The following is a 12,546-nucleotide window of genomic DNA, read 5'->3' as shown; positions in this document are numbered from 1 at the left end:
GTCATGCTGCCTCCTAGAAAGGCTGTTTTGTGTCCCCAGTCCTACCTGCCATGACAGAAATAAACCTGTAAGGTCGTCTCTGTGAACTACTTTTTTTTTTTTTTCTTTTTAAATGGTGTGACCTTCTGCTGGAAAACCCTAATTCAATCCCTTTGCATCAGCTCCTGTTTTGTGAGAACAGGAAGCAAGGAATACACCCAGGGTTGGCTTGTCTGTTCCAGGAAATAACAGGGAAACATTCCTGGACGTCAGCTCTCCGACATCTTGAGGTCCTGGTTCTTTCTTCAGGAGGTTTTAGATCACATATACATAGAAGAAAACCAAAACCCTGAAGACTGCACAGATGGCCTATAGGTTATTCTGGGACAAGAGAGATCCATTTAAGCCTCTAGATTATTGGACCCACACGATTTAACTCAGCAGTTTTCCTGAAGGATACTGGAAAGAGGAACTCAGTTCCAGGTAACACTCAAGCTTTTACCAACACTCAACATTTACCAACAACTGCACACTGGAACAGCTTTAACTGCCTCAGAGATTCAGCTATACAAAAAAGGAGCTCTAGCATAGCATCAATGACCTGAAAACAGAGAAAATTTGAAAAAAAAAAAATCAAAAACATGCAATAATATCAGCTGCTGGTTTCCTCTAAGACATTATTTTGCAGGTAAATTGAATTATGCTCTGTCTGCAATCAGTGCACGCCACAGAGCAATAAATGCTACATCCAGCACAGGGCAGCTGCACCAGTGAAAATGAACCCAGCCATAAGATGCAGCCATCAGGGAGAGCATCAAGGTACTGAGGGTAACCTCTCTGTATTTGTTTCCTTTCTTTGTTTTCAAAGGGAAACAGACATGCACTTAATTATGTTCCCATTCCAAGCCTAATTAGAGCCAGTTAGATGTTAAGTACTATTGAAGTGAAGCAGGAGGATTGAGTTTCTATCTGTTCTTCTGTTAATGCGTATCTGGAAAATATCTTCTGTTCTATCTTAAGCTGTTCTTCTAAGAATGAAAGGCACAACCTGTGTGACACATTTCTGGCGTGTTGACTGTCTTTTGATGCAGTGGTGGCCACAGCAAGTTGTAATAAAAATGCTTCGGGCAGGAGACTATTAGGGAAGACAACAAAAATCATGAGTTCTCCACTGCACGAAATCTGCAGGAGCCCTCCATTTCAAATAGCTTTTGGAATTGACTTGGACACGTTTACACCATCTCTTTACAATGTCCTCCACCTTTTCTTTGGTTGAGGTCACAGCACAGTATCTGGACAGTCCAAGCAAGCTGCACACTGCCATGCACCTTTGTATTATCTTCAAGAATGGATAAAAATCCCAGTCCAGGTGTAAATCCTTGCAGGCTACATGGGCCTGCAGACCCCAGGTCCTCATCTCTGCCAGACTTTCACCTGTGGTTGGGCTCCAAGCCCCAGACACAACTTCCAAGCCTTGGAGCCTTGGTGCTGCCCAACTGGACTGATGCAACACGTGCCATGACACAACCTGTGATGCCATAAATTGGCCTCAGTTTCAAGTCCAAATACAAAAAACCAAAACAAACCAAAAAACAAACCCAAAAAAATCCACAAACAACCCCCCCCAAAAAAAAACAACAACAACAAAAAAAAACACCCCAGAACCACCCCCCCCCCCAAAAAAAAAAAAAAAAAAAAAAAAAAAAAAAATTCAGTGCTACCTGGCATGTTCAGGAAATTCTAATTTCTTTGAAAACTTCATTACTTTTTAGAATTTCCCAAATCACTAAGTTTTTATCATTGAGAATACTACCTCCATCAAAAATGTCAGGTTCTGATATAGCTCCCATTTAGTTTGAGAAACATACAAAATGAGCAGTTTTACATATTCTTTTGCCAAAAAATGCTAAAAGGAGTTCTCCAAATGCTTTAAAGATTTTTCCAGGTGGAGGCCAACTCATGAAAAATTCCATCCAAATGATAAATGTTTTTAAAACTTATCAAATTACTAAATCAGCATGGCCTGGCTGAATCTTCAGTCGCAGGAGATGTACTCAGGTCCTTACAGTAAGAGTTTCTCATCTGCTGGGTTGCAGACATGCTTTGCTGCTGGCATTCAGTGGAGTTTGCTGCTCCTGGGTACTGCAGTCTCTGAAGCAGTGCCCATGATGTGGTCAGGAACAAGATCCTGAGGAACTTGTCAGCTTCACTGGTGGCTTCAATCCTGTGGCAGCAGCAGGTCTGAGCTGATCATTTCTGTTCAGAAGCATTAAGGCACTGAGTGGTTATGTGGGTCAGAGAGCAGAGGCTTCCTTTTCCCAGTTTTAGGGAAATGTAAGTGCTCCTCTTCCTATGATATTTACAGGGTTTCACTCTCTTTTCTCCTCTCCTACTCATATACTCCATCCTATAAGCATGCCAGTCTTTTCCTAAGGTCTGCTCCCAAGATCCAGAGGCTTCTGCAGATTAAGTCTGTCACGTCATTATTCACCCCATCACATTCTCCTAGCAATTAAACTCTTTTAAAAGACCCTTTTTGAATATAATAACAAAAAAAAATAACATTTCAGTTTGATCCATCCAAATCCACATTCAGCCCAAACCAAACCCAACCTTTCCTCAAAGCCCTCAGCAAATATCTCCAATAATAAATGATGGCAAAACAAAATTTCAACCTTCTGCTCAGCCCAGGCTGTTGGTGAATATGGTGAGTCCTGCCTGGCTTTTGGGAGGGGGTCACTGCCAGCATCACACAGTGACCAGCTCCAAACTGAACTCAGCACAGCAATTCAGGGAGATGAGAAAAACGAGAAACAGAGAGGGAAGGGTGGCTGCTTGCTTCTTTTATGGATTTTAGTACTGTCCTCAGAAAGATAGAGATGAAAAAAGCACATCTGGAAAACATCTTGCAAAACACTACGTGGAAATTACAGCAAAAATTAGTATTAACAACATTAACTTCCATTCCTTTATTACAGCTTCTAAAATCCTGTGTCCTCCTCCCAGAGCTCCAAGAACCAGCTCAGCCGCGCAGTAACGATAATCCAGCAAGACACAAGTGTGCCATGCTTCAGAGTCCTTCAGTGCAGGGGAAATTCAAATGCTTCCCTCTCCTAACCCAGAACTGTTATAGAGACAGAACATTTCAACCATCTGCCCACCACCACGAGAGAGAGCTCAGATGGAAAGAAGCCTGCTCTGCCCGTGTGAAGGACCTCTTCTCTGAGAGATTATTAAATGCTAATTAATAGCAATGAGCCTGAAGAAGTAACATTATGCAAATAAAAATGGCCATACAATATCTGTCATCTGCTCCCCACAATCCCTTCTGGAGTCCTGCATTTTATTCTAAAGATTCAGTCGCCGAGGTTTGCAGGGCACTGAGATCAACAGGGCTGAAAAGTGCAAATCTGGTGGCTGCAGAATGGACTCAGCACTACAGCAAAGCCAGCATCTCTGTAACAAGCATCACTGGGCTTAAACAGCATGTGAAAGATTGAAGGAGATGTTTCTGCAAGCTCACATGCACAAAGAGCCTTTCTAGATATTCATCTATTAACTCACTGGCATGTAAATTTGTAGGACAGTTGTAACAATAGAAATGATGATAAAAATCCAGAGATGGAGACAACTAACGGTACCAGGTAACCTAATTTCCCCTCCCTGACAGCACAGGGAATTGATAAACAGTCACAGAATCAGAGATAAAATCGGATTATTGGATCCATTTTGAATTCCCTTGGTTTACCTACGATAATTGCCTCCATTTCCTTGACAAGCAAGGCTGGAATGAACCAGCATCCAAGGGCTCTACTGCTGTTTTCATGGAAAAATGCTAACAGGGCCTCCCCAGCACCTTTCCCTAGAATTTATAGTTCCCCTGTTCAGGCCACACAACAAGTTGCTCAGAGCACGAGGGAATGCTAAACAGCCAAATGTTTACTACACACACAGTGGCACTCCCCCACAGCCTCATCCCCTTCCCTGTCAAAAACAAGGGCTCCTGCCACTGCTTGGTTATGAATGCATCCCATGCCTTCCCAAACAGAGCTGGAACAACTTCCAAGTCACCCACTTCACCAGTCCAAACTGACCCATTGATGTGAAAATGTCATCATTCTCAAACTACAGAGATGTCCTGTTGCAAAGTCCAAGGTCAAGGGGTTGCACCTGCCCAGATGCAAGCACAGCTCCACAAATAAAGAAGGAGCATTTAGCCAACAGCAAAGTCAATTATTCCGTTAAATGAGGTGTAAAATGTTAATTTGTACCAGAACCACACTATTTTCAGAACATGAAAAATCCCAATCAAAACCCCACTAAACTAAGCCAAGCTGGGTACACATCCCAAAAAGGAACTTGGAAAGGTGATACTGGAGTTATGGTTTCAAACACTATCTAGCCTTTTTTTGGTTGATTCTTAAAATCCAGTTATTTATTTAGCCAACAGAATTCACCTTGGGCTATGCTCACTAGAAAACACCATTATCTTTAATCTTTCATGTATATCATTATGAGAACAGAACAGGAAACAACTTCCTTAAGGAGGCAACTGCATGAGGTTTGTGCCTGAACAATGGAGCACTTCAAATCTGTCGTGGTTGGGGGGATACTGTGCATTTTTGACAGCTTGTTTTTTTGGGGTTTCAGGTAACTACATATGAGTAATAACACTTATTTCTAAAAGTATAACAATGTTGACTTTGCAGTCAGATAGAACCACCAAGAGATTGAGCAATCTAAGCCACATGGGAAAACTAAAAATTTCCCAAAATATTTCCTTTAAAACCATCTGCTAACATATACTTTGAAAGAATTAAAAGAAAAGAAAAAGAAGCATGGTAAGAAGTATTAAAAACCACCAGAAAGTGTTTCTGCATTGGAAAGAAGACTTGGGGAGAAAACCAGTTATTTCAGCAACCCAGCTGGACATTTATAGGGGAGATGACTAATGTCACTAGTAACTCAAAGGGACACACAAATTTAATCCCACATTATAATGCACAGCTCAAATGGCTGCATTTGAGGATGTGTCAGGAGTTGAGCCATAAATCTGTGTTCCTGAGCAGGCCACCACACTCTCTCTTTGTCCCGGTCATCTCCTGGAAAACAGCTTTGTGAGCCCCTGGAATGTCGGGGAATGTCCCCTTCACCCTCCTGCCACAGCAGGAGCTGCCTGTCCCAACAGCAGAGCCACTCCCAGCACCCAAAAGTGACCTCCTTCTGGGGGAATTCTGAGAAGATGGAAATGGAGGAGGACACTTCAAAGCGTACACCAAGACTTTCCACACCTCCTGTGCCAGAGGGCCACTGAGCCCATTGTCCTTCATGGGATTATCCCCAGACCCCCTGACCTTCACACCAATGACTCCACATTCCCAGAGGAACTGGCTAAAAGAAGAGGAACCATATGAAAACACATAACTTGAACCCTTTTTAGACTCACAGCCCTGGTGTGGCCTCACAGCCAAGCAACACTTACCTGCCCCACCACTCTCCTGCCACCTGCTGACTTCCAGAGGGTCCCACCAGGATGCACATTTTCAAAGCAATAAAAACTCAGAAAAACCAAACTACCAAATAACTATGAGTAGCTACCCTAGTCCTGATTTTATCACATAGCCAAAGACACACCGAGTTCTAAGAACCTAATGTAGCCCCCAAAAACTTTGGAAGATGTTCTTCAGATCAGTGACCCAACTTGGAACATTACCGAAATGGAAACTCTACTTCCACACTTTTATTACATTAACTGACAGCAAAAAACTCCAATTGCAGCACACACAAAGCACTCATTTGAGTGCTCAGTGTCTCACAGGGCCTGGGATCAGGAAGAAATCACTTTGCCATGGTGCTTATTTGGGGCAACACCAAGCTTTTCATGGAAGACAAAACCTATTTTCCTCAGCCATGTAACTTTAAGGACAAGTGCATGCACCCTTAAAGCTCCCTCCCAAAACACATTGAGGGAGGCAGTTAATTTGGTAACAAAATATATTTAGAAGGCTACAATGAAATATTAATTATACACTTGTTTTAAGACCAAAGGTTATTTAAGTACTAGACAGATACAAGATACTGAGGGGTGCTTCAAGGTTTCTCTCTCCTATAAAAAATTCACTTAGAATTCTAATCCAAAATTCATCTTCTCTTAAAAACAAGACAGGCTGTATATCAGATTTCTATGCAAGCAATTTATGATACCCAAAAGGAAAAAAAAAATAAAAATAGCTAACAGCCAAGCAGAGCTTTTATCACCTTTTTTTTTTAATCTACTAGTTCCAAACCAGATGCATTCAGCACAGAATTCTGATTAGGAAAAAAATGGCTGTTGAATTTTTATTACTACATCCCTTAAGGACGAAAAGCGGTAACCTTAGGCATTTAATGTGTTCTATGAATAACAATACATATGAGCACACAAAAAGCTTGTTATCTCTGTTTATGGAAATTTTTTTATCATGTTGATACATTTACGGAAAGAAGTTGGGAAGTATGGTGAGGGGGAGGAGAGGAAGCTATCAAAATAACAAATTACATTAAACAAAACCTATCTGGAAAGGAACAAGCTACACAGTATGAAATTTGAATGAACTGTGTCTCCCCATTACAGCTCCCATGAAATCCACGCCGCCTCATTTAATGCCTATACTAAAAGCCTCCACCTATACACATCTGTGCCACAGATACAAATGCAATTCATATTTAACCCTGACAAATAAAATCACTTGTTGGGGGAACATGCTGCGTACACAGATTTTCTTATTTTATAAACAATGTGAAACACACAGAAGTCCTTCGTGGTGGTTCAGAACAGCTCACTGAATGCAAAGAAACATCTTCTCCCCACTCCCTCATATCTGTAACCACCTGACCCAACAGGCAAAGGGTTGCCACCACACACCACCCTGTCACAGGATGAGTTTCTGCCCTGTATTTTATCACAGCTCCATTCCCACAGCTAGGAAAAAAAAAAAAAAAAAAAAAAAAACCAAACAAACTGCAGCTAAGCAACGCAGAGCTTTCTCCTTCAGAAATCAGCTTACAATCTCTCCAAAAAATGTGGGAAAGCCGTCAGAATAAAAATTTACAAACCAGCCATTTGTGGTGCTGGCATGGTTTCCTTCTGGCATTTAGATCAGTCCAAGAAATAGATTTTTAAAATAGTTCCTCCAATAGAATCCTTCCCATATTTTCAGCTCTGAGAATTCACAAGGACTCAAGTTGAGCTACACTGACTCTGGAGCCAGCAGCTTCAAAGAGTACAAAAATCACCCCAGAAAATAATGGAGGGGGGCGGTTGAGGGAAGTCCATGCATCCCTCAGCTCTCAATCTTGCCTGAAAAAACCCCAAATGAGCATACAGCCAGAGCACACCATGGTTTTGCTCTCCTTATGGTAATAGCTGCGCCCTTGTTCCAATTTATCTTGTATGGATTCAGAGCCCAGAAAGGGGACAAAAATATGAATTAGTTTTTGTTCTTCCTTTTAGCACAGATGAACTGATACAGACTTAGAATCTGCTGTCAAATGCTCTGGACTTTCACCAAATCCTTTGCTGCCTTCTCCCACTGAGGCCTGCCTAGGTGTCCCTAGACTGGTGCCTTGAGAAACCAGATGCAATAGCAAGCATGATTCTTCATTCTCCTTTGATCATGGCTGCAGGATTCTATCTCCAACCATTGATTTCCTCCTCCCTTTCCAGGCTCAAGGAAGAGGACAAACAGAGACTCTGGCAGTCATTGAATGTTAAGTAACTGGAATATTAAGTAACTGGAAGAGTGGGCCATGCCCTTGGAGAAGATCAGGACACATGGCAGCCTGACCCACAGTTCAGAGGAAGAGATATCCCAGCAGAGCATCCCACCAGCACAGCCATGCTGCTGGAGCCCAAACAGGAGCTCAGCTGTGTTATTTACCCTACGAGGTCCCAGCTGTCAACCTGGCCTGGCATCGTGACAGCCTACGGCACAAATGCCCTCAGCCAGCTGCTTGGCTCAGAGTACAGTTCTCTCTTTTTAAATGAGATTAGCCTTGGTGAAATGTGCTAGCTCAACGGGCATGCTGATCTAAGTCCTCTGTTTATTCGGGCTACAGCAGATACAACGATCACTTAAAAAAAAAAAAAAAAAAAGATGCAATTTTAAAAGATGCGATGAATTTGCCTGAGCTCCTGCAGTTGCTCACTCATCATAGGATGAAGAGGGGATTCTTACAGATCTGCTGAGAACTGAGGACTGCAAAGGATGAATCTTGAAACTGTGGTAAGTACATAAACTTAACCACCTACCTCCTTGAGACTAATGTGAAGGATCTACTTGCCAAGAAAAAAAAAAACAACCCAACAGATGATTCCGGCTTCCTATCCATTTCAGTCATCAGACACATCTGCTGCCATCAAAATTATCAAAAAATAATGGGGAGATTATGTTAAATATTGGAGGAGTGGGTACGAAGGGGCCAATAACACTGAGGTACTGCCATAAGTATGGATAAGCAAAATGTGTTTTGGTTATGCTTAAAAAAAATAAATAAAATGAAAGCCTATGAAGTTAAAGTTGAAACAGTTGAAGTCCTGTGTTCACTGTAAGGATGTCAAACGCTATTGCCATGAATAAGCAATTCTTTGTTTAGAATGCCTTTTTAAGCAGAAAGATGACGATTTGAGTCGCTGTGTTTCACAGACCCTTTCCACAGCACAAAGCCACCAAAGCGACAGAGCACAACCAGCTCCCGTGGCTAGGAAGTGACAAATGCGCCTCGGTGCGCTGTACCGATGGTGCGCGGAGCAGGTCTCTAACTGCACACAGCGGGGCCATTATCGTGTGTTGTCACCGTGAGCCATTAAAAGGTCTTTAACCTGCCGATCGCCGCCGCGATACGCGGCTCCTGCCGGGGATCTGCTGAGTAACAGGCCGGGGAGCTGCGAAAACCTCCAGCTCCCGGGGTCGCCTGAAAAACACGGCCGGGCTGCCCGTCAGGCAATCGCGGCAACTCAATTAATGCATCTGGGTCAGGAACATGGTTTGCGGGAGCCCGAGCCCGGTTACGAAACGCGGGTACCGAGGGCAGCCCCCGCTGAGCGCAGGTCCCGGGGCTGGGGGCGGCATCCCCCGCGGCCGGGACACGCTCCGGCACTGCGGACACCTCCGGCCGGCCGGAGGGCAGCGGACAGGCTGCGGAGGCTCTCGGGGAGACCCCCGCAACTTTCCCCCGCGGGGGCTCGGGGGGATGTGCTCGCCGCGAGAGGAGGCAAACCCCATCATTTTTTACACATAGATATATGCGTGTGCATATGCGTGAGCTCCTATATACATGTGCGGGCACGCAGATCCGTGTTCCGGCGGACATGCCCCGTCCCCGCTCGCCCAGCCGTGCCGCCCCGGCGGAGCCGCGCTGCGCAGCCCCCGGAGCCCCCCGCCCCGGGCAGCTGGGGACCGGCGGGTGCCGGGCTGAGCCCGGCGGGCCCCGTGTGCCCGCGCCGCGCCGCGCCGCACTCACCCAGAACACGAAGGAGTAGATGATGAGGAGGGTTTTCAGACACGTTATCACGGGTTTGGTCTCCATTCTCCTCGATGCCATAATACTGAGATCCCGGCTGCGGGCTGGGCGCGGGAGGAGGCGGAGGAGGAGGGAGGGCAGGGGGAGGGAGAAGGGAGCGGGGGGGCGGAGGGAGGTGAGCTCAGCGCCCGGCTGCCGCGGCCCGGCCTCGCCGCGCCTCCTGCTGCCGCCGCTGCCGCCCGGGGACCCCCGGCCGCCGAGGGCAGGGCACGGGGGGCTCCGGCATCGTCTGCCGGGCGCTGCCGCAGGGCTGGCGTTTACTGGAATATCTCGTGGCGGGAGTGGGGGAGTGTCGAGGTTTTGAAAGATGAGGTGTAAGACACCCCCCGGCAGCCCCCTTTTCTCGGGAAGGTGCTCGGAGGCGCTGCTCGGGCTGCTCAGGGGCTTGGGGATGGAGGCGCTGCATGGTCGGAGCTGCTGTGGGGATTGCCGGCGCCGGAGAAAACACCTTTCAGTGTCACGATTAAAATGTGTGTTCCTGCGCAAGCTTCAGAGCTCTGGAGACCACAGCAAGGGCAAGTAGCGCAGGTTTGACGGTGCTCTGGTTACAGCCTCGCAGTCTGGCTGAGCCGGACTGTACCTAAGGGCAAGAGCTCTGCACCGAAACCATTTGAGGGGCCGGGGCTCCTCCCGCTCTCCGCATGTAGCTGCCTCTTTTGCAGCTCCAGTGCAGGTGACCGTGTGGAGACTGTGAGAGCTGTGACCTATGAACAGCGCCTTACAAGAGCCGGTCATGAAGCTGGGGTGCTGCTGGAGCCTGGCCCCTAGCCTTGGCTTCAGGTCAGCCTCCAATCCCTATACTAGAACTGCCCTGGACATTGAACCCCGGCTAAACTGACCAGAAACCTCATGCTTCTGTGTCTTTGAGACCTTCAGCTTCAGCTCTGAGACCTGCTCAGCTCTGCCTGGAGTGCCAACACACCCCAGAGAGAGCCCAGAGCTCCGGAGGGAGCCTGCTCCTCCTCACCGTCACCGCAGCCACCAGCCCGCAGGGAAATCCAGCAAGGGATGGACAGCAGGGAAATAACCCTGCTGGTCTGGGGATGGAAAGGGGGTGACCCTGCCGAGCCCTGGCAGCAGAGCAGTGTGTGGGTCTCACCAGCCTCTGGAAGGGGATAAAACAGGCTTGTGGGCTGGCTGCCTCCAGGAGAAGCGTGGCCAGAATGAGGGCACACGTGTGCCTTGGCAGCCCAAGCTGCCGCACCAAGACCGTGGGCAGGCACAGAGGGGATGCCCTCGGGGTTTTTTTTTTTTCCATAGTTCACATTTTGGAGGAGGTTCTGGGTGCAGGGGAGTGGATGCTGGAGCACTGCATGTCCCTCCTGAGTGCTGTGCCTGCACGCCCCACAAGGCAGGGATCTGAACTATGACTTTAACTGCATTAAAATCAAAACAAGGTCAACAATAAACAGGGGATCTCCTCAAGCTACAAAAGTGATGTAGTTTGTGCAGCTGAGACATATCAAAGGGGTGAAACAGCCTTTGCCATTCAAGAGACAGTGTTTGAAAAACAGTGAGAAAAACACGGTTTCTGAGCAAGTGCTTTAGTAATATGCAGTTTTGCCATGAAGACTGCTGCAGGATTTTGCTGGGTTTAACTTATGACTTCTAGAGCTGTTTCCCAGAACAATGAAGGCATCTAAAAGATGCTTGGAGAGGTAGTATTCTGCAGGAGATACTGCGGATTTTTTTAAGCAATCACTACTTTTGTGGAAAATTCAGATGACAGGTGCATAAATCCTTATTGGCTTGGCCATTAAAATGTAAATAAGTGCACTAACTGCAAAAAATTGTATTGACACTAACAACAGTTATAAATATTCACTGTACAAAAATTAAACTAAGATTTTTGACAGAAAATAGCTACGAACTGGAGAATTTTCTTACTTCCCCTCACACAGGGGCTGTAGAAAAGATAAATGCTGCTGTCACAGCCCAGGGGACAACAGCCATTTATTTCAGTAGCTATGGTTATACTTCCCCTCCCCTTCAGATGTTTTTAAGAAAGCGTGAAACAAACTATAATATCAATCAGAGTGGATATTTTGGTAGATGCCGATTTTGACAAAGACTCACATTTTCTCCCAATAGCATGTGATTTTAGGTCACTCTGTCCCATAGTGCCTAATTTGAGATACATCCCCTGAGTTTTCTCAGAAGGATGTGTTGGGGATCTAAACTACATGAGTGCCTACAAAGCCTCCCCTGATAGTGCTGTTAAAACTCGTAGGATTTAGCACCAGGGAATCAGGGAGTAAACAGAGGTTCAAGAAGAAAAGCCCATTTAGGAAATACAGCTCCTTTCTTCACAAATGTCAGGTCCTGGTGGGGATGATGTCCTGAGAACTGAGAAACAGAAGCTCCATATCTCCACCTGAACCTATAGTCTTCTCACGAGGCTGTCTTTAGAGGAGCTCTGAGTTGCTTTTTGGCATACAGTCAAGGAGCATATACTTTACTGGATGTAGATGCAAATTTTGGACTAAAATGAGAATGTCTGAACAGAGCTGAACAAAAATCTGCCTGATTACAGCAAATACCATTAAAATATGACAAGAGCACTGAGCCATCAAACATTTTAGGCTTAAATGGAATTACTGAACGATTGCTAGCCTTTGTATGTGGCTTGGAAAGACATCTACCTTTTAAAATTATTTTTACCATAGTTTTGCAGATTTGGGAGGGCAGATTCCGAAGTATTACTTGAACAAAATCAAAGCAAACCTTTCTAAAGCAAAATACATTTTCAGTTCTGTAATCCGTGTTTGCAAAGTTGGGAACATAATTGCTCTTCACATCTCCCCACAGAGAGAACATTCTTGTAGTTATTCAAAACAGGACATTTTTGCCTAACTCTGTCATTTGAAAAATATTTCTTTAAAACACTGGCAGTTTGCAGGGGTTTCTGCTTCAATCTGTAAGCTCCTGTTTCTTCATGATGCAAACAGTCTTAATAAGTCTGTTTGCAAAGCATCGGTCTAGAAGGAGCTCCTTCATCCCATGGCA

The 12,546-nt window shown here is 45.6% G+C and overlaps 1 protein-coding gene across 1 annotated transcript in view; it reads right to left on the bottom strand.

Annotated features, from left to right (window-relative positions):
• The window catches only part of TSPAN7 (tetraspanin 7), an 84,375-nt gene extending 74,766 nt beyond the window's left edge, over positions 1–9,609 (bottom strand). The window contains exon 1 of the mRNA XM_066314039.1: positions 9,481–9,609. Coding sequence (XP_066170136.1) covers positions 9,481–9,561 — 81 coding nt within the window. The 5' untranslated portion in view covers positions 9,562–9,609. The remainder of the gene's footprint in view (positions 1–9,480) is intronic.
• Positions 9,610–12,546: the final 2,937 nt, after the last annotated feature.

The sequence above is a fragment of the Sylvia atricapilla genome, chromosome 2 (assembly GCF_009819655.1).
Source record: "Sylvia atricapilla isolate bSylAtr1 chromosome 2, bSylAtr1.pri, whole genome shotgun sequence".
NCBI lineage: Eukaryota > Metazoa > Chordata > Aves > Passeriformes > Sylviidae > Sylvia > Sylvia atricapilla.
This window is presented reverse-complemented; position numbering and strand designations above follow the sequence as displayed.